Source organism: Cebus imitator, unplaced genomic scaffold, assembly GCF_001604975.1.
Source record: "Cebus imitator isolate Cc_AM_T3 unplaced genomic scaffold, Cebus_imitator-1.0 Scaffold748, whole genome shotgun sequence".
NCBI lineage: Eukaryota > Metazoa > Chordata > Mammalia > Primates > Cebidae > Cebus > Cebus imitator.
In genome coordinates, this window is record NW_016108063.1 from 476,576 (window position 1) to 501,198 (window position 24,623).

Genomic DNA, 24,623 nt, shown 5'->3' on the forward strand with positions numbered 1-24,623 from the left:
TTTTTTGAGACAGTCTTACTCTGTCGCCCAGGCTGGAGTACAGTGGCACAGTCTCAGCTCACAACAGCCTCCTCCTCAGCCTCCCAAGTAGCTAGGATTACAGGCACCCGCCACCATGCCCAGCTAGCTTTTGTACTTTTAGTAGAGATAGAGTTTCACCATGTTGGCCAGGCTGGTCTCAAACTTTGACCTCAGGTGATCTGCCCGCTTTAGCCTCCCAAAGTGCTGGGATTACAGGCTTGAGCCACAGTGCCCAGCTGTGATTCTTTTTGAAAGTTATTCCAGTGACTTTCCAGCTGAAAGTTTGGAGTCAAAATTTCCACAACAGGATATCAAGTACCAGTATCTTCAGTGTTCATGAGCTGTCCTAATTTCTTTTTTTTCTTTTTGAGACAGAATTTTGCTCTTGTCGCACAGGTTGGAGTGTAGTGGTGCAATCTTGGCTCACTGCATCCTCCACCTCCCAAGTTCAAGCAATTCTCCCACCTGAGCCTCTTAAGCAGCTGCGATTATAGGTGCCTGCCACCACGCCTAGCTAATTTTTGTATTTTTAGTAGAGACGGGGTTTCACCATGTTGACTAAGCTAGTTTCGAACTCCTGACCTCAGGTGATTTGCCTGTTTCAGCTTCCCAAAGTGCTGCCAAGAGCCACCACACTTGACCTCTTTTTTTTATTTTTTTATTTTTTATTTTTTTTGAGATGGAGCTGCGCTCTGTTGCCCAGGCTGAAGTGCAGTCGTGCGTTCTTGGCACACCGCAACCTCCAACTCCCGGGTTCAAACGATTCTGTTGCCTCAGCCACCTGAGTAGCTGGGATTACAGGCATCTGCCTCCATGCCCAGCTAATTTTTATATTTTTAGTGGAGACAGGGTTTCACTGTGTTGTCCAGGCAGGTCTCAAACTCCTGACCTCAGGTGACCTACCCCCTTGGGCCTCCCAAAGCGCTGGGATTACAGGCATGAGACACCATCTCCAGTCCCTAATTTCTTAAACAATCTCCCTTAGCTTTTTCTCCAGTGCCTTATATGCCAGTTATAATCTTGACCCATCATCTTTTGCCTCAGGTATCTGTGGGCTTCAGAGTATATTTGAGCAATGTCTGCTGCTTTTCTGTCCTTGGTTTCAAGTTAGCCAAAAGAGACTCAGGCACCTTTTGTCCATCTTCTGGATAGTCCTTACACACATTAGAATAGACATATGCAATGATTTATAATTAAGATCTGTTGTATTTCCTCAGAATCCAGGGACCAGTACTGTCACTGCCTCTGCACTGCCACCACAGCAGAGAGCAGTGGGACAAGGGCAAGGAAAAATGCTGTCAAATTTTCCTACGATTTTCAAGTTGCCTTTTTCTTGATTCAGCCTTTTCTTGGTTGCTGTTGACCTTTGATCATTTTCCAGAAATAACTGACAAAGTTATTTTTGATAGTTTCAGCTTGTTTTTTCTGTGTCTGTGAGGGATCCAGGAGCTGCCTACTCTGCCATTTTGCTGGCATCATTTGATCTACTTTTTGTCTCTATACGTTGACCTATACTAGAAATTTTATGTAAATGGGATCATACTGTATTTCTGGCTTCTGCTAGTTAGCATCTAAGGTTCACTTATATTGTAATGTGTATTAGTAATTTGTTCCTTTTAATTGCTGAGTGACATTCCATTTATGAGTATTTGACATTTTATTTATCTATAAACTATTGATGGAGACTTTAGATTATTTCCAGTTTGGGGTTACTAAGAATAATACTGCCATGAACATTCGCTTAAAAGACTTTGTGTAGATGTACACCTTTATCTTAGTGATAACAAGGAGTGAAAATACCAGATCCATAGGGTAAGTGTATGCTTAACATTTTTTGTTTCCAGAGTGGCTATCAATATTGTTACTAACCAAGAATGTATAAGATTTCTACTCTCTCTACACTCTTGTCAATAGTTGTATTGTCATTCTTTTGTATTATAACCATTTTATTTAGTGTGTAGTGGTGTCTTATTTTGCCTTTTAGTTGCATTTTCCTGATGACTAATGATGCTGAACACCTTTTTTATATATTTATTTGCCATTTGTAGGTTTTTCTGTTGTGAAATGTCTATTCCAATTCTTTGTCCATGTTTTAGAAACTCATTGTGTGTCATCTTATTAAGTTATAGGACTTCTTTGTGTATTCTTGAAACAAATCCCATATCAGATACATGATTTGCAATTCATTTCTTCCACTCTGCAGCTTGTCTTTTCATATTCTTAATAGGTTTTGTTGTTGTTGTTGGGTTTTTCTGGTGGTTTTTTTGTTTTTGTTTTTGTTTTTTGAGATGGAATCTTGCCTTGCTCTGTCGCCCAAGCTGGAGTGCAGTGGCACAATCTTGTCTCACTTCAGCCTCCACCTCCTACGTTCAAGTGATTCTCCTGCCTCAGCCTCCCCAGTAGCTGGGACTACGTGCTACCACACCCGGCTAATTTTTTGTATTTTTAGTAGACCCAGGTTTTAACTGTGTTAGCCAGGATGGTCTAAGTCTTCTGACCTCATGATCTGATCCACCCACCTGGGCCTCCCAAAGTGCTGGGATTACAGGCATGAGCCACCACGCCCAGCTGGTTTTTGGTTTTTTGTTTTTGTTTTTTGAGATGGAGTCTTGCTCTTGTTGCCCAGGCTGGAGTGCAGTGGTGTGATCTGTGCTCACTGCAACCTCTGCCTCCCAGGCTCAAGCGATTCTTCTGCCTCAGCTTCCTGAGTACCTGAGATTACAGGCACCCACCACCATGCCTAATTTTTGTTTCTTCAGTAGAGACAGGGTTTCACCATATTGGCCAGGCTGGTCTTGAACTTCTGACCTTATGTGGTCTGCCTGCCTCGGCCTTCCAAAGTGCTAAAATTACTCGTGTGAGCCACTGCTCCTGGCCATCTTAATAGGTTTTTTTAAAGCATGTATGTTTAAATTTTATGAGGTCAAGTTTATCCAATTTTGCTTTTAGGATCATGTTTCTGGTGTCATATCTAAGAATTCTTTGCTTAACAACCTAAGGACAGAAAAACTTTTTCCTGTTTTCTTCTTTAAGTTTTCTGATTTTAGCTCTGTAAGTCTATGAGTCATTTTGCATTAATTTTAAATAAATTCTTAATAGTTATAAAAAATTTTTTCTCATCTCAGAACACTATTAGACTATTTTCTAATTATAATATTTGCATGGGCTGGGCACAGTGGCTCACACCTGTAATCTCAGCACTTTTGGAGGCTGAGGTGGGCACATCACGAGGTCAAGAGATCAAGACTGTCCTGGCCAACATGGTGAAACCCTGTCTCTACTGAAAATACAAAAAATGGTGTGGTGATGCACGCCTGTAGTCCCAGCTACTCGGGAGGCTGAGACAGGAGAATCGCTTGAATGCAGGAGGCAGAAGTTGCAGTGAGCCCAGATCACACCACTGTACTCCAGCCTGGCGACAGAGCAAGACTCCACGTCAAAAAAAAAAAAAAATTGCATCTATGGAGAGTTACATCATAAAATAGACATGTCTGAAAAATTAGGCTAATGTTGAGTCATGATTATTTGCTATAGCTCAGAGTGGGGAAGGAGCTGCAGGAATCTCTTATTTGTCAGAGTTGAAATTACATAAACCCAAAAGCCAGCATTATAATCTAGCTGACAGTTCTTCACTCATATAAAACTATGTAATATGCCTAGACACAGGACTTCAGCCAAGCAATGAATCATTGACCAAAAGCAAAACAAAACAAAATCTCAGAAATCACTTGCTCTAGAAATTGTTTGAGATTCACTGCTCCTACATTTAAATGTTTGTTTAATATGAAATAAAATGCATTTTCTTTTTTTTTTTTTTTTTTTTTTNCTTTTTGAGACAGGGTGTCACTCTGTCACCCAGTTTGGAGTACAGTAGTGAGATCACAGCTCACTGCAGCCTCAACTCCCCCAGGTCAAGCAATCCCCTCACCTCAACCTCTTAAGTAGTTGTGACTATAGGTGCACACCACCAAGCCCAGCTAACTTTCTTTGGCCATGTTGCCTAGGCTGGTCTTGAACTCCTGGGCTCAAGCAATCCACCTACTTCAGCCTCCCAAAGTGCTGGGATTACAGGTGTAAACCACTGCACTCAGCCTGCAATATATTCATGTATTGAGAGGTTCTTTGAATGGGAGTAACATTCATGGATTTCATTTTACTTAGCAAAATCAATGATTAACCAATAAAATAGAACATTATACTTGGCAAAATCAATGAATAACTAATAAAATTTTTACATACTAACACTATTGTTTTACAACTTTCTTACTGGTGGGCCAAAATAGCAATATGGTAAATGGCTTGCCATATTATATTGTGGGTATCTAAATTGATACGGCACTATTTCATATATAATGAAGCCATTCAAATGTGGTATCACAGTTCATTGAATTTTAAAATCTCCGTTCAAACCATTATAGTTTTCAACATTTAATATTGCTTAGTGAAGACCTCATCCATGATGAAGACTGTTTTCCTTCTCGAGGAGCAAGATAAAAAGAGCCAATTCCTTAAAGCACAAAGTGGGTCTTATGTCTACTTCGTTTGCTTTGTGGATTAGAAAACTGGCCATAGGGAATTACGGTACCATCCCTGTAGTCCTGGAGCCAAACACTTTTTGATATGAATCCCAGCTCTACCTCTTAATAACTTCATGAACTTATAAAAGTTATGTGGCCATTTTATATTATGGTTAATACAGTGCTGATATACTTCATTAAAAGAAAAATTTTAGAAAGAATGTTTGCTTATTTCTAAACTGATCAACTCAAAATAAGGTAAAAAGTCATATTTAAGGGCATATTCTCCAGTATTGGCCATTTTCCTTCAATCCAGAGAAAAAACGTATTTTTCAGCTGTTTCACTAGGTCTCTAATTCTGGATGAACCTTTGAGAAATACTTTTCAGTTTCAGGAAGACTAGAAGCAGCCTTGGATAATGAACTTAGGCAGACTTGAGTTAAAATTCCACTTTTGGGACAGGCATGGTGACTCACACCTGTAATCCCAGCACTTTAGGAGTCCGAGGTGGGTGGATCACCTGAGGTCAGGAGTTCAAGACCAGCCTCTCCAACATGGTGAAACCCTGACTCTACTAAAAATACAAAAAATTAGCCAGGTGTGGTGGTGGATGCTTATAATTTCAGCTACTCAGGAGGCTGAGGCAGAAGAATTGTTTGAACCCGGAAGGCGGAGGTTGAGGTGAGCCAAGATCACACCACTGCACTCCAGCCTTGGCAACAAGAGCAAAACTTCGTCTCAAAAAATAAAAGAACCCTCCACTTTTGCCTGGCATTTATTGACTTTTTCCCTGGGTGATTAATATTACCAAGCATCAATGTCCTCATCTGTAAATTAAGCATAATATTATGTGCTTCATAGTTTTTGTCAGAATTAAGTATTAATATAGTACATATAAAATAACCTCTGCTAGGCTCATGATACTCTACTATCAGTTTCCTTCTTCCATCCCAGGACATATCCTTCATATGTACTGAAATAGAAAAAAACAAAAATGAGAACCACAGCTTTGGGCATTGTATATTTATTAAAATTGAGAAAACTGCATGTATAGATGTTTTTCTCCACTTCCTTCTGTGATTAATTCAGTGCTTATGAGCACAATTAAAGTATGTTTATAAATTATGTTTCAATTATTTCATAGATGAATAACCTCTTAAATTGCTCTAGTACCTTCGAATAAAGTGCTGCTCTAATGCAGAAGTTAGTTGGAAAGCCCGACATGAATATCCTGATGTTGTTCAGTGACTTATGCCTGACAAATTGAATAATTACCTGGTTCTGAGCCATTCCTAAATAGAGCTTGCATGGTTGAAGGACCCTATGACTGGAGTCAAGCCTTGCCTCTCCCTGTCTATCTGGTCCCAGGCAAATGGCTTAACCTTTCTGGGCCTCAGCTTTCTTATCTATAAAATGATGGAAATAAAGGACATAATTTCTATGGCCCTTTGTAGTGCTAACATATATAATTTTAAATCAATGAGAAATTAGTTAACGCTAAAGTTATATTCTGTTGATTGATTATTTAAATTAAAAGAATTGATAATTAGGAAAATATGAACAAAATATGTGAATAAAACACCAGGATAAGGAAGGATCTTTACACATATTAGTTAGAACATTTTACTTTTAGTAGCCATGAAGTGCTTGCAGAGGTCAAGTCTGCTATAGAATTCCTTGTGCACCTTGCTTTTGAACGTAGCAGCTTCGTAATGTCTGGCTCTCTCTTTTTCCCTTGAAAGGATGGATAATAAATGTTTTAATCTTGAATATCCTGTGAAATCCATGGAATATCATTGTTAGCAGCTATTTATTTCACTTGTTTCAACCCTTCTGACAAAAAGTTCACAGCTATTTGTGAAACAGGGATTTAGGCAAAGTGAGAAAACCACAACAATGGTTCAGACATTTCATACTTAAGAGTCTTTTATTTATATTATAAAGGACAAAATGAACTTCTTAAAGATGAGGTGCTTTGACCTAAGAATTTGATGTCCTAATAACGTTTGAGATATTTGAAAATATTCTGTGTTTCATTGTTTCATTGGTGATCAAAAAATACCTGCAAGTGGAAATTATAATTACAATTTTGAAGAGTATTCAAGATGTTTATCTTCCACATAAAAGTGCTAATGAGCTCATTGATCATACAACAAAAAATTACAACATCCAAAATACTTTTCTCATGAAAATTTCAAAATTAGCATGACTAGACTGTTATTTTTCAAAAGGCTATTTCAAATTAGTCTACTTATTTCTGAAACTTGTCCTTTCTTTACACTTTTAAACTAACCCTTGTTTATTTATAATATTGTGGGTTATAAAAGGATCTGAAAGGTAAATCTCCCAAAGATAGATATTTCAGTGAAAGAAGCGTGTAAGCAGAAGTTAGAATAACCTTTACTAGCAGTTTTTATCAACGTCCACTTTAATGGAGCCATCTTCTTTGAGTTTTTGTTTTATTTAATTGTTAATTTTAGTTTAGATTCAGAGGGTCCATGTACAGATTTGTTGCATGGGTATATTGCATAATGCTGAGGTCTGGTCTTCTATTGATCTCATTACCCAGAGAGTGAACACAGTACCCAGTAGAAAGTTTTTCAGCCCTTGCCCTCTTCCTTCTGTCCCTCCCTCCTTCCGTTTGTTTGGTGTCCCCAGTGTCTGTTTCTATCTTTATGACCTTGGGTATTCAGGTTTTAGCTCCCATTTGTAAATGAGAATATGCAGTATTTGGCTTTCTGTTTCTGTGTTAATTCACTTAGGATAATGGCCTCCAGCTTCATTTGTGCTGCTGCAAAGGACATGATTGTTTTTATGGCTGCATGGTGTTCCATGGGTACCACATTTTCTTTATCCAGTCCACCTTTGATGGGCACCTAAGTTGTTTCTGTCTTTACTTTTTGAACAGTGCTGTGAGGAGCACACAAGTGCAGTGTCTTTTTGGTAGAACAATTTATTTTCCTTTGAGTATATATCCATTAATGGGATTACTGGGTCAAATGGTAGGTCTATTTTAAGTTCTTTGAGAAATCTCCAAGCTACTTTTTATAGTGGCTGAACTAATTTACATTTCCACCAACAGTGTGTGCTAAGCATTCCCTTTTCTCTGCAGCCTTGCCAGCATCTGTTATTTTTTGACTTCTTAATAATTGCCATTCTGACTGGTGTGAGATGATATCTCATTGTGGTTTTGATTTTCATTTCTCTGATAATTAGCAATGTTGAGCATTTTTTCATGTTTGTTAGCTGCTTATACATCTTCTTTTGAGAAGTATCTGTTCATTTTCTTTACCCAGTTTTTAATGGTGTTATTTTTGTTTTTCTTGTTGATTTGCTTAAGTTCCTTATAGAGTCTGGATGTTAGTCCCTTTTAGAAAGCATAGTTGGCAAATATTTTCTCCCATTTTATAGGTTGTCTTTTTACTCTTTTGATAGTATGGGGTTTTTTGTTTGTTTTTTATTTGTTTGCTATGGTGAAGCTCTAATTCAATTAGATTCAACGTGTCCATTTTTATTTTTGTTTCACTTCTTTTTGAGGACATAGTCATAAATTCTTTTCCTAGGCACATGTCCAGAAGAGTATTTCCTAGGTTTTGTTCCAGGATTTTTTGGATTGAGGTCTTAAATTTATTTCGTTAATCCATCTTCAGTTAATTTTTCTATACGATAAGAGGTAGGAGTCCAGTTTCATTCTTCTGCATATGGTTAGCCAGTTTTCCCAGAACCATTCATTGAACAGAGAGTCCTTTTTCCATTGCTTATTTTTCTCAACTTTGTAAAAGATCATTTGTCAATAAGTGTGCCCCTTTATTTCTGGGTTCTCTATTCTGTTCCGTTGGTATGTGTGCCTATTTTTGTACCAGTACCAGGCATTTTCAGCCCTCTTGGAAGATCACCCTCTCCAGAAGAAACTAAGAGTCTGTAGCCCATCCCAGACTAATGCCCAAGTGTTGACATTTGGCTTATGTAAAAGTAACTGTCTTTGATACTGTAGTGTCAACATTTGACGCTTTTGAGTGTTTGTTGTTCTGACAACTACTACCACATATTTAGCTCTTATGTGCCAAGAACTATGCAAAAGGCAGTGGACAAGAATATGGGTTCTGGACACAGCTGCCTGAGTTTGTATTTTGATTCTGCCCCTTACTAAATCTGTGTTCATGGGCAGGGTAGTTAACCTCTTGGTACTTCCATTTCTTCTTCTGTTAAATGGAGGTCACAATATAGGATAATAACACAATTGGAGTTATTATGAAGATTAAAGGAGATAATACATGTATAAAACTCATAACTTTTACACACAGTAAGCACTCAATGACTGCTTATTGGTGTCATTATTGTCATCATCATCATCATTTAATCTTTACAGGAAAGCATTGGGATAATACGCATTTTAGAGACAAAGAAACTGAGGCTAAGGAATCATAAATAACTTTCCCAAGGTCACAGTACTAGCAAATGATGGCTGAGATTTGACCTCAGGTGCTCATGATTAAGCCCATGCTCCTAAACTAGACTGTAGCCTTAGTGGAAGAGGGCTGCTGATAGCATTTTAGAATGTCATATATGGAATCTAGCCTTCTCCTTTTGTGGATAGAAAAACTGAACTGACTAAGCACCCTAAGTAACAAATCCCTAAAGGAGTATCTTTCCCATTGTCCTTTCTACTGCCCCCAAGTGTGGCTTCTTTTCTTTTTCTTTTTTTCTTTTTTTTTTTTTTTAGATGGAGTATCACACTGTTCCTAGGCTGTAGTGCAGTGGTGCAGCCTCGGCTCACTGCAACCTCTGCCTCCTGGGTTCAATTCTTCTGCCTCAGCCTCCTGAGTAGCTGAGACTACAAGCATGTGCCACCACACCCAGCTAATTTTTTTGTAATTTTAGTAGAAACAGGGTTTAACCATGTTGGCCAGGATGGTCTTGATCTCCTGACCTCATGATCTGCCCGCTTTGGCCTCCCAAAGGGCTTGGGATTACAGACGTGAGCCACCATGCCCAGCTGCGTGGATTCTTTTCTTAAGAATGCTTTAGAATAGGTTTAATCATTTGCATTCTGATTCTCATCTTCTGCCCAAATATAAAATCCTAGATTGTTAAGATTAAATGAAAGCTTTTGTGTGTAAAGATTTCATTTTAAAATAATATTACTTTACCATCATTTTCTGCCTCCTTATTCTAATCAAAACAAGAGTGAACCATTGTTCTGTCCTTGCTGCCTTAAGTTTGGATTTTTATATTTAAATACCTTTCTGTTCTTTTGATCGTAGGCTTTATTTTGGATGCAGGGTTATACTGATGAAGAGACTAGCAGCCACCTTTCCCTACCTTGTATGGTGGGTGTGAATAAATGTTTAAAGCAAAAAACAGGATTTTATTTCAGTTTCTTGTTTATTTTTAGAATTCAGATAATGGGTTTGAGTTAGCTGGTAGTTTGATGTAATAGGTTACTTTATTAGTAAATGATAGACTATTGACAGAAAAAAATTAATCGCTTTTGTTTAAATGTGCCAATCTTAAAATGATTCCCTAAAATGATTCCCCAGTGGAATTTGTTATATTGCAAGCGCTCAGAAGTAAATAGACTAAGAATTAATAGTCTTTAAATCTCACTTTGCATGGTAGAAAATGAGAATGTTTAAGCTAATTAGTTATACAACAAGTATATACTAAGTATTTTTCTTCTATTTTTACAACATATATGGGAAATGTGATGTGTATAAATTTCCTTCTCCTCAGCTATCACATTTACTCCAAATTTTAAATTATACATGATTTGATTTTTGCAGACATACTGAAAAATTTTAAAGCACGATTGATAGAAATATTCTTTATTTTATGACATATGTGCATTATAGAAAAATTGTACTGTACTATATACGTGCATTGTTAAATATACACATACTTATTTTTAGTAAGGAAAGCTAAAAAGAATATAACTTCATAGCACATTTGGTACTTCATATAAAACAATAGCCATAGAGTTTTAGGTTTAATCATAAGAATTTTAAGAATAATCTAGTCCCATCTTCCTCTCCCTGTTCTTTTCCAGACTTCAGAAAGTAAAATAATGTTTCCACCATCATTGTGGTGAGTGGGCTGGAATTGGGCGTACTGAGACCCTATCTCAGTCCACCCCATTACTATGCCACCTCACGGAGATACTCAAGCTTTTACCTTGATTCGCATGTTGAAGAGAACAGAGGAATCTTAGAACAAGAAGAGTAGGTCATGACTTTGCTTTATAAAATTCTGAGTTAGGAAAAAAAATCATCAAGTATGATAGTTATCTTATTCCATTGTCTGTTGCTTAGAATATCTGAAACTAGGTAATTTATAAAGAAAAGAAATTTATTTCTTACAGTTATATAGGCTGAGAAGTCCAAAGTCAAACAGCCATGTCAGGTAATAGCTTTCCTTCTGGTGGGCACTCTGCAGAGTCCCAAGGCAGCACAGGGAATCAAATTACTAGGGGGCTGATCCTCCTAATATGCTAGCTCAGGCCTTTCTTCCTTTTTTAAATGCATTTTGTTTATCATCTTCTTCCCAAATATAAAATCCTATGGTTCTCCCCCCATGATAACCCATGTTCTTTGCCATGATTACCCATGAATTCATTAATATATTAACTAATGAATTCTTGAATGAGTTAATCCATTCATGTGGGGAGAACCTCTTGACCCAGTCACCTCTTGAAGGCCACACCTCTCAATAGTGTCGCATTAGGGATTAAATTTCAACATGAGTTTTGGAGGGGACAAACATTCAAATCGTAGCAGTAGTGAAAGAATTGGTCTACTCAGCAAAACAGAAAAGCATCACTAGATAAGTATCCATGATATATTATTGAAACCTGGTAATTATTTGGGGATTTAAATAACAAACAAAAATATTTATATCAATCAGAACAACAAATAAAATGGTTTATTTCAGACCTTGGCAAAAGAAAAACAATCATCCTGAATGTCCTTTCTGATGGCCAAGTATTCTCAAAGCTTAAGTTTATATTAAATACAGCATGATAACTATAGTTAATAACAATATATTATATACTTGGAAATTGATAAGAGATTTTAAGTGCTCCCAACACACACAAAAAAATGTTAAACATATAAGTAAATGCATGTGCTAATTAGCTAGAGTTAGTTATTCTGCAATATATTCATATTTCTTTTGTATGTGTGTGAGACAGAGCCTCACTCTGTTGCCCAGGCTAGAGTGCAGTGGTGTGATCTTGGCTTACTGCAACCTCCACCTCCCAGATTCAAACAATTCTCCTACCTCAGCCTCCCAAGTAGGTGGGATAACAGGTGCCCGCCACCACGCCTGGCTAATTTTGTTGTATTTTTAGTAGAGATGGAATTTTGCCATGTTGGCCAGGCTGGTCTCGAACTTTTGACCTCAGATGATCCACCTGCCTCGGCTTCCCAAAGTTCTGGGATTACAGGCATGAGCCACCATGCCCAGCCTGTACTCATATTTCAAAACTTCACGTTGTAGATCATAAATGTATAAAGGTTTTGTCAATTAAAAATTAATAATTAATTTTTTTTTTTTTTTTTTATTTCTGTTTTTTTTTTTTTTTTGTTTTTTTAGTTTTTTTTTTTTTTTTGTTGTTTTTTACTAAGCCTTGCTGTGTTGTCCAGGCTAGGGTACAGTGCCCATCTACAGGCACAACTGTAGTACTCTGCAGTCTTCAACTCCTGGGCTCCTGGGCTCAAGTAGTCCCCCTGCTTTGACCTCTCAAGTAGCTGGGACTAACACGTACCACCACACCCCACTCTGTATTTTTGTGAGAATAATTTATCTTGTGTTAATGATGTGTTCTTCTGAAAAATATAAAGTTATATTCTTTACTTTTTTCAAAAGTAAAAAGGATATTGATTTTTTTTTTAATTTCACCCTGTATTCCTGGCTTTATATTAATAGTGAATCACAAAAGAAAGTGTCATTTTATATGTAAATACATCATCTGTCACATATCTCTTGACAAGTGTATTGAGAAAGCCATTATTTCGCTCTATATTCAGAGCCCATTTTAGCAAGAAATGTAGTTTCAGAAATCCTGTAGAGAAATCTTTCAGCCCTGAGTCTCACATATTAAAAGTTAAAGAAAGCCTTGAATTCTATTTAAAACCTTCTACCATTAATTAGTCATGTGATTTGTAGTATTTATAGCTCTTCTGTGCTACAGTCATCCATGAGTAGATTTTCCAGATGGTGGAAGGAGACATTTTGACTTACTCCCTGTGTGAGCTGTCATGCCATGTTCTACTCTGTAATCAGAAATCACTGATTTATTTTTGTTTTTGAACTCAGAGTTCCAGATTGTAGATAGAAATATTTAGCCATTCCTCTTACAATTTTTTTCTTCATCTATGGAGCAACATTTGTCAAATTCTAAATTGTTAGTTTCATTTTTCATGACCAAGTGTTTCAGTATTTCCACTGAAAACTTTGCAGTGGGTCCTTAAAGTGAGAACCATGAAGAAAAAGCACTTGTGTCCTTCCAGGAGTTAAAGCACTTCTTTACTATTTTGCCTGTGTCCTAGGCACAGCATACCACTGTATTAAATACACAGAATACCACAGTGATAGGGGTGATATAGGGATAATGGACTTCTTTATGTTTGTTTACTGCTTTAATTTTTTTTTCTACATTGTTTCATCCATATTTAATCCTTACAGTGATCACATATGGTAGCTGAGTAATGTCCCTTTTAATCATTTTACAGATAAAAAAAGCAAAAGAGATTTAGGTTTTTTTTCTGAAAAGTATATATCATTCAATAGTTGGTGTGGAACAACTAACTGGATAGCCATCTGTAAAAAGTGCTGTACAGCTCACATTGTATATCAAAATAAATTTCAGGTTAATCTGAGACTTAAAAGTAAAACTAATGCCCAAAAGTACTAGAACAAAACAGGGTGTGGGTGGGGGAAACAGAGTTACATGTGTACTGGAAATGCCTTTGTAAATTATAAGCAAAACATGGAAGCCATAAAGCAGAACATTAGTAAATCACAGATTAAAGGATAATTTTCTTAATTTTGAAAGCCTGCTACAAACTGACAAGTAAAAGACCAAGAACATTATTCACTAGAAAACAAAAATTAAAACCACAATGAGATACCATTTTCACTTATCAGACTGGCAAAAAATTCAAACATTTGATAATTGAGGTATTGGTGCAACCTCTCTGGTAGTGATTCTCAGTGTGTGATCCAAAATATGGGCCTCTGCAGGGGCAGCTCCCTGCAACTCTTTCAAGGATTACACAAGGTGTAAATTATTTTTACACTAATAAGATATTATTTGCCTTTTTGCATGTTGACATTTACAGTGACAAAGCAATGGTGGATAAAGCTGCTTCCAGTGTAGCACAAATTTAAGTAGTAGCTCCAAACTTCGCTAGTATTCATTGTGGTCTTTATCACCATACATTCACAATTTTAAAATGAAGGAGGAGGAAGAAGGACACAAGGAACTTCGTCAGTTTCACTTAGTGATTGTTTTGATGAATCTGCAAAAAAAAATAATTTTAATAAGTCTCAACTATTGAGTATACATCTTTATAATAGTCTATGTTGGAAAATAACTATGCATAAAACACATCTGCATACTGAGTATGATGGTTGTGTTGACGAAAAGCAGTGGTGTGATTAAGTTGCAAGCTAAACTAGCTACTTCTTAAAGTACCATTTCTTACTTGAAGGAACAACTGACAGACAAACTACTGTTATTCCAGCTTGGGTGGTTGATGGACGTTTTCTCTAAAATGAACGAAGTAAGCTTGTCACATCAAGAAAACAACTGACAGGATTCGGTGCCAGTGATAAAATTTGAGCTTTCAAGCAAAAATTTGAATTTTGGAAAACTTCTATCTGCAATAAACCGACAGCTTTCCAACATCTAAAGACTTTTGTGATGAGATTGTAGTGATATCAACAAATGTGAATTTTCGATATGCTATAATGAAGTGTATCAAAATTTAGAAGGGCCACATAACTCAATTAACCAATATTTTTCAAATGATCAATGTGTGATTTTAGAGAGTCATATATTTTACATGAATGCATAGATGGATATGAAGCATTCATTCAAAGTGCAAGATAGACCAATGTTTTTAATTAACAGAGTAGGGAAAATTCATTGATATGTCTTTAGGCTCCTCATTCCAAATAACCATTAAAAAAATTCTACTTATTGAGTTTGGTGATAGATGGGAGAATACCCAAGTTTATCTGAAAAGGCTGTTTTAATATTTCCACCAACTTCATCTTTTCATATTTGTCAACAAAAACAACTTATTACAGCAGATTGCATGCAAAATCAGTAATAAAATGTAATTTTATTTTAAAACCAGGCAATTTTACTTTTTCGAAAATTTTTTGTTTTGTAAATGGTTATTTTTCATGAAATTGCTGTCTGTGCTTACATGTAATATATTTAAGGTTATTTTAACTTAATAAATATTGAACTATTTCTGTCTTCATTTTTAATACAGTAAGGCATAGATGTAAGTCACATAAACTAAGCTCTTTAGGGTCTTCAGTTTTTAGGAGTATTTAAAAGTTTGAGAACTATTCCTCTATGGAGCATAAAATATAAATTTTAATGTAACAATTGAAACAGTAATTTTCACTCTAGGAATTCGTACTATAGATATAATCTCAAAAAGATGGAATTATACAAAATTATTTAAAGTTGGATTGTTTGGATTATCAAAAGATAGGAAACAACCCAGCATTTGCATATCAATAGAGAACCAGTTACTGAGATACCATCATACAATGTAATACTCTATTATGTATATGACACAGATACATATTTACCATTATGAAACCATCTCAAAGATTATTGTCAGAAATTCAAGATGCCAAAAAGTATGTAGAGCACACTACTGTTTGTGTAAAATTATGTGTACTATATGTATTTGCATAGACTCTCTAGGAAGGATAGACAAGAAACTGCTATTGTGGTTGCCACTGGAGGGGAACACGGGATGGAGTAAAACTAAGACTTTTTTCTTAGTTTCTTAACATTGCATACCTGATTACTCATTATTAGCAGCTAAGCCAGGCTAAAAATGCAAATCTGACTATTCCTGATTTTATCTTCTTTTCATTACGTTAAAATCTCCACATACTGTTATCAAGTGGAAATACATTCACAGGAAACAGTCGCTTTATGTAGCGGTATGTGTTTGATTACCGTAGTGAATTGTCATGCCTAAAAGACACAAGATTATGTAGAAGATGTCCTGGACTCCCAAGAGGCTGGAGTGATGTTCATAAGGGAGGGATACAGACAGTCCTAAAGGTAATAGAATTTGATTAGCAAGAAAATAAGTTTATTCTAAATGAAGAAACATGATCAAGATATTAAAAGTAGGGATACCCATTGCATCCCCTGGCAACAATGGGAGACCAGTGTAGATTCCTGAGAGCAAGTGTCCCAATCCAATCAGCTGGAGGACTTATGAACATACAGGGTGCTGGGCCCCACCTCCTGAGATTCTGATTCATTAGGTCTGGGCAGGAGCCTAAGAATTCTCAATTCTAACAAGTTGTCAGGTGATTCAGAGGCTACAGAACCACTGCATTAGAGAAACTGTGGTTAACAGAGCTGGAAAGGTAATCTGGGGCCAGAACAATGAGTTCTAATTAGCTTAAACAATTCCACAGGTCAATTAACTTCATTAGACTGAAAATATTAAAACTGTATAAGAGAATAAGTGATATATATGAACCTTTTTTATGTGTATCTTTTTTTGTTCTCTGCTTAGTTAAAAACAAAAATACAAAAATTTATTGTAATCCATTTGTATAACAACAATAACATTTTAGTTTTGCTTTTAAAATTAAAAATTTATATAAATCAGTTTTAAATGATTAAATCTATTTCAATAAAGTATTTATATGTTTTAGAGAAGGATGTCATTTGTAATTTTGCTAAAGTTACCATCAAAGGGAAGTTAGCATATGTTTGTTAGTTTAGGATGATCAGTCCTGCAAAAAGGTTGATTTTTTTACACTGGTTTTTGTAAATATAAGTAAATCAAAATGCTATTCCTTCTGTTGCAGTTTCTGTTGAGTTTTTGAGAAAAAATTTTGGCCTTCAAGAAGACTTGAGATACTTATTTACCGATGTCCCAAAGAAAAGATAATCCAAAGTTATAAATTCCTGGGACTTCTTTAAGTATTGTGCCAAGTTCACAGGCCAGCACCTCCATCAGCATGCCCTTCTTTGTAATCTACTCACAAAGAGATGTTATTTCTCTGAGAATTTGCTTAAAGTAATCCTAGCTCCTAGCCTTGTGTCTCTAATTTTTCCCATGTTAAAAGTACTTTCTTCTCCAGGCATAATAACATATTAAAACATAAACTATTCCTATAGTGTGAGATTAAAAAGATATGCAGATTATAAAAGACAAAGAAAGGCTATGGAAACATTCCAAATGAGGAGCTATTAAGTAACAGCTTTATGCAATTTCTAGTCCTAAACTGTATCCTGTCCTATAGGGACCAAAATGCTATGTGGGACAACCGGTCAGTGGACAGAACTGAAATATAGATAGCACTTTAGATAAATGCATTGTTTGTGTATAAATTGTGAATTGTTAACTGTATTGTAGTTATGTAAGAGAATATTCCCATTGCTTCTTGGCCTTTTGGCTAAGATCAACTGAAGAGAATATCCCTACACCTAGGAAATGCACACTAATACATTTAGGGGCAAAGGGCCTTAATATATGTACTTATATGCATGGTTCAGAAAAAAAATTATTTCAAAGAGGAAAACAACACAAATGATTTTGTAAAAGGGTTAAAATGTTAATCATAGGCAGAGCTGGTTAAAGGCTTAACAGATGTTTCTTGTACTATTTCTGTTATTGCAACTTTAAGTATAAATTACTGTCAAATGAAAAAGCTTTTAAAAAAGTACAGAAAGCTAAAATATGTAAATTTAAAAGTTTCCTTTAAGACAGCAGATTTCCTTTGAAATTGTACTCTTGAAGTTGTACTCTCAAAAAGCATTTCTGTCATTTCACCTAAATATTTTTTTAAAAAATAAGGCCAGGGGCAGTGGCTCATGTCTATAATCCCAGCACTTTAGTAGGCTGAGGCAGGCAAATTTCTTGAGACCAGGAGTTTGAGACCAGCCTGGCCAACGTGACGAAACCTGGACTCTACTGAAAATACAAAAATTAGCCAGGCGTCATGGCGCATGCCTGTAATCCAGCTACTCAGGAGGCTGAGGCACGAGAATTGCTTGAACCCAGGAGGGGGAGGTTGCAATAAGCTGAGATTTCTCCTCTGCCCTCCAGCCTGAGCAACAGAGCAAGACTCTGTCTCAAAATAATAATAATTATATATATAGCATTTAGAATTATATATATAGCACAAGAAACACATTTTGTGATTGAGTTTAGTTTTCTGTGACCATATCTACAAAATATTACTGATAATTTATACTAAAATGCATGATTATGCTGTTATCACGAGTTACATAAATAATATGTTTACTAGTTATTAGAGCACTTGAAAAAATATCAGCCAATTCATAGTCAAAAGATTCAGGAGATATATGCAAATACTTGGAAGAAAGAAACTAGGGGAAAAGTAAAGTACAAATAAGATTCTAATGTGAGCATTTTGTCATTGGGGTAAAAATGAAGGGAAAAGCCATGGTAATGCTCTTCAAATTGTTCTCCCATTAATTTATGGTAGAGTGATTTGGTTTTAATGAAATCTATGTTATCACTTGAGCCAGTTTGTAAATCACATTTTTGTATTAGTTTTTTCTTATTGGGCTAGCTCTGTTACATTTATATTTTTTAGCCATGATTTATGTTTATCTCCTTGGACAACGTTCACCTTTCCAAGTATTCCTGCCTGGAATTGCATCTTTCTCTCTCAACCTATTTAATTCTCAGTAGTCTAAATCTATATATTGCCAAATTACAGATGTTCTCTACATGTTGTATTATTAATTCAACTATTTTATTTAATGTTGCACTCCTCTAAGGCAGGGTTTATCGTCATAAATGGTATTAATAATGAGGATCATAGGTAATCAAATGAAATTAAATGAAATAAATTAGTTTTTTACTTTGTTGTTCGTTTTTACTTTTCCATGCTGAAATTAGTTTCCATTGGCTACATTTTAATCCCACTCAGCCTAAAATTCTTTTTTTTCCCTTTTGAATAAGTTATTGGAGACTTGATAGGCTTTTGATCGTTACATAGATCTCAGTACATGATGCGTGCAGCATATTTTTCTATTAATAATGCTTTTATTTTCTTCCAAGTAGAGACACTACCTCAGGCACAAGTTAAATAATATAATAAACAAGCAAATAAATCAGTGATTAAAGCAATATAAAATCAGTCCCCAAATTAAAAAGCTAAGTGACTGTGCATTGTGAATGTCCACCTAAAGAGACTTAACTCTGAGACATCAAAGTCTGTAAACCCCATCAGGTAGCAGGGACATGAGATGGGAGAGAGCGCTAGAGGAGCTGATTCCTCAGTAACCTCAGTAACTTACTGACTTCCTCCGTAACCTTACCTCAATAGGCCTTAGCAGAATACTGTACAACTTTGTAAAAAACAGTTACTTGGAAAGGATATCTGTATTCCCTTCATTTGCTTTTTCATTGATAAAAATTTATTGGTGCTTTTATGAATCCAGAGTGTTGAGAGCTTTATAACTCTTGGACTGAAGTTTATGCTGAATAAAGGCTCTTACGTATGTATAAAGATGAGAGTCTCACATTTAAAATACTCTGTATAATAATGGACTACTGTTGATATGCTTATTTTTCTTTCCTATGACAGCAGTCATAATTAAGTAAATAAGTCAAAGCTACATTTTTAAAAATTGATGTTATAACATTACAATCTGAAATGGGGTCTCTTGCCAATACTATACATTTTCTTTTTTTTTTTTTTTGCAACAGTGTCTCGCTCTGTCACCCAGGCTGTCCCCGAGTAGCTGGGATTACAGGCACATGCCACCACGCCAGGCTAATTTTTGTACTTTTTTAGTAGAGACAGGGTTTCACCAGGTAGGCCAGGCTGGTCTCAATCTCCTGACCTCAGGTGATCTCCCCACCCACTAGCCTCCCAAAGTGCTGGGATTACAGGCATGGGCCATTGCACCTGGCCTATATATTTTACTTTTTTTTTTTTTTTTTTTTTTTTTTTTTTTTTTTTTTTTTTTTTTTTTTTTTTTTTTTTCTTTTTTGAGCCGGAGTTTCATTCTTGTTTTCCCAGCTGGAGTACAATGGGGTGATCTCGGCTCACCACAGACCCCTTTCCCAAGTTCAAGCAATTCTCCTGCCTCAGCCTCCCGAGTAGCTGGGATTACAGGCATGCACCACCACGCCAGGCTAATTTTATGTGTTTTTAGTAGTGACGGGGTTTCTCCATTTGGTCAGGCTGGTGTTGAACTCCTGACCTCAGGTGATCTGCCCACTTCGGCCTTCTACTGTGGCAGGCATCAGTCACGGCTCCCGACCTACATTTTCCTTTTTTTTTTTTTTTTGATACAGAGTCTCACTCTGTTGCCGGACACCAGGCTAGAGTGCAGTGGCGCTATCTCGACTCACTGCAACCTCCGCCTCCAGGGTTCAAGGAGTTCTCCTGCCTCAGCCTCCCGAGCAGCTGGGACTGCAGGCACACGCCACCACGCCCAGCTAATTTTGTGTTTTTAGTAGAGACAGGGTTGCACCATGTTGACCAGGATGATCTCGATCTCTTGACCTCATGATCCACCCACCTCGGCCTCCCAAAGTGCTGGGATTACAGGCGTGAACCACCGCACCCAGCCCATTTTCCTTTTTATAATTTCAACTTTATTTTAAATTCAAGGAGTCTGTGTGCAGGTTTGTTACATGGGTATATCACATGATGCTGATGGTTGTGGTATGACTCACTACGCAAGTACTGAGCATAGGACCCTGTAGTTTCCAGCCTTTGCCCTCCTCCCTCCTTTGTAAATATTTAATCACACAGAAGTGTGCAATTTAGAACAAGACACAGTTCAGATAATAACGTTGCAAGGGCCAGAGTAATTTTTTAAATAGAATCATATTCATTTTGAAGCCATGTGTCAAATTCCTCTGTTTTATCCAGATTGATGTAGACTTTCAACAGATAATAAATTTACTATGCCATACAAGAACACTTTATTTTGTGACTATTAATGGACTCTTGAAGTTTCTTTTGGCAGATGGAGATGGACACATGGATCATTTACTCCCAGGCTGTGAAGATAAAAATTGCCACAAAAGTACCATCTACTTAGTGAGATCTGGGACAAAGCAGGTATATCAACTTGTTTTTTAATGTAAACATTTTTTTATGTGCTTGAAAAAAATATTCAAAAGTTGGAAAAGATATCTGTACAGTCAAACGGAGGGAACCCCAAAATTAAGTTATTGACTTCTTCATTTTAACTCAATGAAATGCGTTTAAATATATTATTTTTTAATTTGTTGAGGAGAAAAGTATTGTTATAATTATTTCTCGTGAAGAAAACCCATTCTGTATACTATAATTAAATGATCTTTTAGCTTTTTATATGCCAGAAATATGGCAAAACACACTATAATAAAAGGTTACGTAAAAGAACATTTTATCTATTTTCGAAGCTGATCTTGTTTTTATTTGTGTTATCTAAACCTATTTTATTATCTCATGCTGACTTTTACCTGTAGCTTATAGGTAAGCAATTTAGAATCTGATAGTCACAGAGGAGGATTAATATGGGAATGATAGATTATAACAATCACATTAGAATTAATGTTTTATTTTCTTTGGAGGGTAATGAACGATAGAATAACATGTTGACTTTTATAACCCTTATGGAAAGGAAGCATCACATTTTGTGTGAAAACAAATCTTCATTCTGAAAGCATTTATCTGGCCAGTCTGAGTACAGTGGTGTTAAGTAATCACAGCCAGTTACAGATTTCCTTGTTTCTTCCCCACCCCCACTGCTTCACTTGACTAGCCTTAAACATGAAATAAATGAAAGCATTTAACTATTATATGTTTTATCTTGAACTTTTTTTAAAGTTTTGAATCACTTAAAACTTTAGGTCAAGTAACACTTGATCATTGGTTCATAGGTATTAGTAAACCTATGAATTATTGCCCATCAACAGACTACTGTAAGAATATTTTCAAATTATACAGTCATCTCTCTCTCCGAAGATAAATGTCACAGTTCTTTGGTGACTATTATCGGTGTCATATTAAGTGAAAAATCGTTTTACTCTTTAGGCCTTAATACATTTACCTTAACAGGAATACTTTATTCAGTGTGGTTTATCCTCTGTCAACCTCTTCAGAAATTTGTGATAACGTGGCATTTTGTGAAATTTCTCATCTACTAAGATAAAACCCACCAATTTTTTTTAATCAAGTGAAACCATTAAAACATTTTGATGATACATAAAATGATAGTTTTGTTCAAAGAAAAATTGAAAAATTATTGAAGAAGCATACCAATTTTTTTTAAAAAAACTCATTTCTATAAATATGTCTTCATCAAGTTTTCTTTTTCCCTGGTAAAGTATACTCTTTTTGGAAAAGATATAAATTATTGGAGATACCCTGTTTATTAACCTCTTTTCAAGAAACCATCTTTAATATAATTTGACTTGTAGCCATATAAATGAGTCACCTGCTTAGAAGGAAAGGAAAGGAATCTCTAGGCATGTTTGGCCTCCTGCCAGCTCAAGTCAGCTGTGCCTGCTTCTGCTCGACCATCTTCAGGTTCCATGCCAGCATTCATACTGAGCAAATTGTGGGCGCATCTGTAACTTTAATGGCATGGTTTCTACTCTTCAGATTTCTAGTTATTAAAAAGTTTAGATTTATGTTATCTGAAGAGAAAGGGATTTCCAAAGCTCATTTTGAAATCAGCCTATTCTTTCTGTTCTCTTCATGGTCATTAATATAGAAATAAAAGAATTTACTAAAAATGTAGCTTCCAGCCATTTTAGTGACAGAGCTCATTCTTCTTAGCTGAGAAGTGCCTGTCAGTTACTGAGGAAGCCTGTCAGGCCTGGTGTTGTTTGGAAAGCCTCAGGAGCTGCTCTGCTGGAAGGTAATGACTGAAGTCATCTGCATGTGTAAGACGCACAGCAGCCGAAGGAACAACGGGGTCTCTGTCATGTTCTAACTTTCCTCCTAAGTTGGTTCTCCTGAAAGGACATCAGTATTAGATGATATTACAGTTTGCTCATTTTTTTTTTAAATATTCACTTGAGGTTTTGTTTCTACGTGATACAGTTTTAAATTATGTAATCTGACTAGATGTGTACTAATATCAGTTCAATCCTAAGATTCATGTGATATTGTAAAAAACTTTCTAAGGCTATCTGTGCCAGTTCAGGCAAAATTAACTAGTGATAAATAGTGATAAATTCTAACGGAGACTACTTTTTTACTGTCACCTATTCATCAGAGTAAATTATACCCTACCATATTGTAGAGATAAAGAAGTAAAATGATGCTTATATTGAAAACTTAATGGATCGTTTGTTTTGCAAATTGTAAATTATTTTATAAAATAACTATAAAGTCTGACCTTTTTCTCTTAATCCGTAGTGGATACCAGTACTACAAGATTTCAGCAATAAGGGCACACTCTGGGGCTTTGTGCCATTTGTACATGAACAGCAACCAACTGAAATACCAATTCCAATCACCCTTCATATTGGAGACTACAATATGGATGGCTATCCAGACGCTCTGGTCATACTAAAGAACACATCTGGAAGGTAAGGAAATTAAATCAAGTGAGAAATATTTGTAAACTATGTCAGAAATATTTGCAAACCATGGTGTTTTGTGACTGGATAGTACCTAAATATGTTATAGTCTCTTAAATAAGGAATATGATGAGCTCAGTCCCCATTTTTTAATGTGGTCCCTGCACTTCTCCCAACTGCTTAGAATACCTGTTCTTTTTCACAGATTCATTATCTGTAAAACAATAATGAACATCCAGTAAAAAGTTATTTTTCACACAATAAAACTTAATCTCTTTTAAAGGTCAAAAGTTTTTATAGGCAGATGACCCAATTACATTTGGAGACGGAAGGCGCTGGTGTTTAAAAGCTGGCCCTAGGCTTTGATCGCAATGCAACCACTTACCATCTGTGTGACCTTAGTTATATTAGTCAAACTTCATTTATAAAATAAGTGTAATAATTGTACCTTTGTCATGGAGTTATGGTAAAGCTTAAATAAGGTAAAAGTAAATGAACCACTTAGGAAGATACTCATGGCTTACTGATTTTACTTTTAGTAAATGTTGTTACATTATTGTTGCTTGTTTTGTAATGACATTGGAAATTCCACCATGACTATTGATACTATTTGTATGTGTAAACTGTGTGTACATTATTGCTTTAGCAGTGATTTTTAATACTGCAATTACTTTAATTTTTGAAATAGAAGTTACAGTGGATAAACCAATATAAACTCATAATTAGCTTGAATCTTGGCAGATGCCATAAATATGACTATTCCCAAATTTGAATACCTTATTGTTTTATTTATCTCACAATTAATTATATTCCTTGGCCCTTATGCTTTATTCCCTTTTACATTATTTTTCTGAGCATTAATTAATGATTCAGCTCCATATTAAAAACCAGGCTCATGATACAAAACAAATTCCCCAGAAGAAGTCAGACCTGTTATTGCTTTTAACACTAAACAGTGTTGTCTAGAAATCTGATATTTAGAGAAAATGTGTCACTAGTGCGTGTCCCTAAACTATTTATAGAAAGTATGGAAAGTCTGTACTTAATATTCCTAAGCACGTTGATTTGAAATTATAATGGCCCTTCGTCATGTTTGTAGAATTTTCCAAGGACACGATCATCATGCTCTGTTATGCAGCGTTTAATATATGCTTATAACGTGTGTGTGTGAAACAAATCTGATATAACCAAAACAAACTTCTAAATGGAACGTGAGTGTTATTCCTTTTAAAAGCATAGTGTCATATAAGAACAAAGAAATGTAAAATTATTTTATTGGACATTGGCTCCATTCAGAAGA

The 24,623-nt window shown here is 35.8% G+C and overlaps 1 protein-coding gene across 1 annotated transcript in view; it reads left to right on the plus strand.

Annotated features, from left to right (window-relative positions):
- Positions 1-23,356, plus strand: part of LOC108296850 (T-cell immunomodulatory protein) — a 138,662-nt gene extending 115,306 nt beyond the window's left edge. Inside the window, exons 9-10 of the mRNA XM_037735193.1 lie at positions 20,773-20,867; positions 23,160-23,356. Coding sequence (XP_037591121.1) covers positions 20,773-20,867; positions 23,160-23,336 — 272 coding nt within the window. The 3' untranslated portion in view covers positions 23,337-23,356. The remainder of the gene's footprint in view (positions 1-20,772; positions 20,868-23,159) is intronic.
- Positions 23,357-24,623: the final 1,267 nt, after the last annotated feature.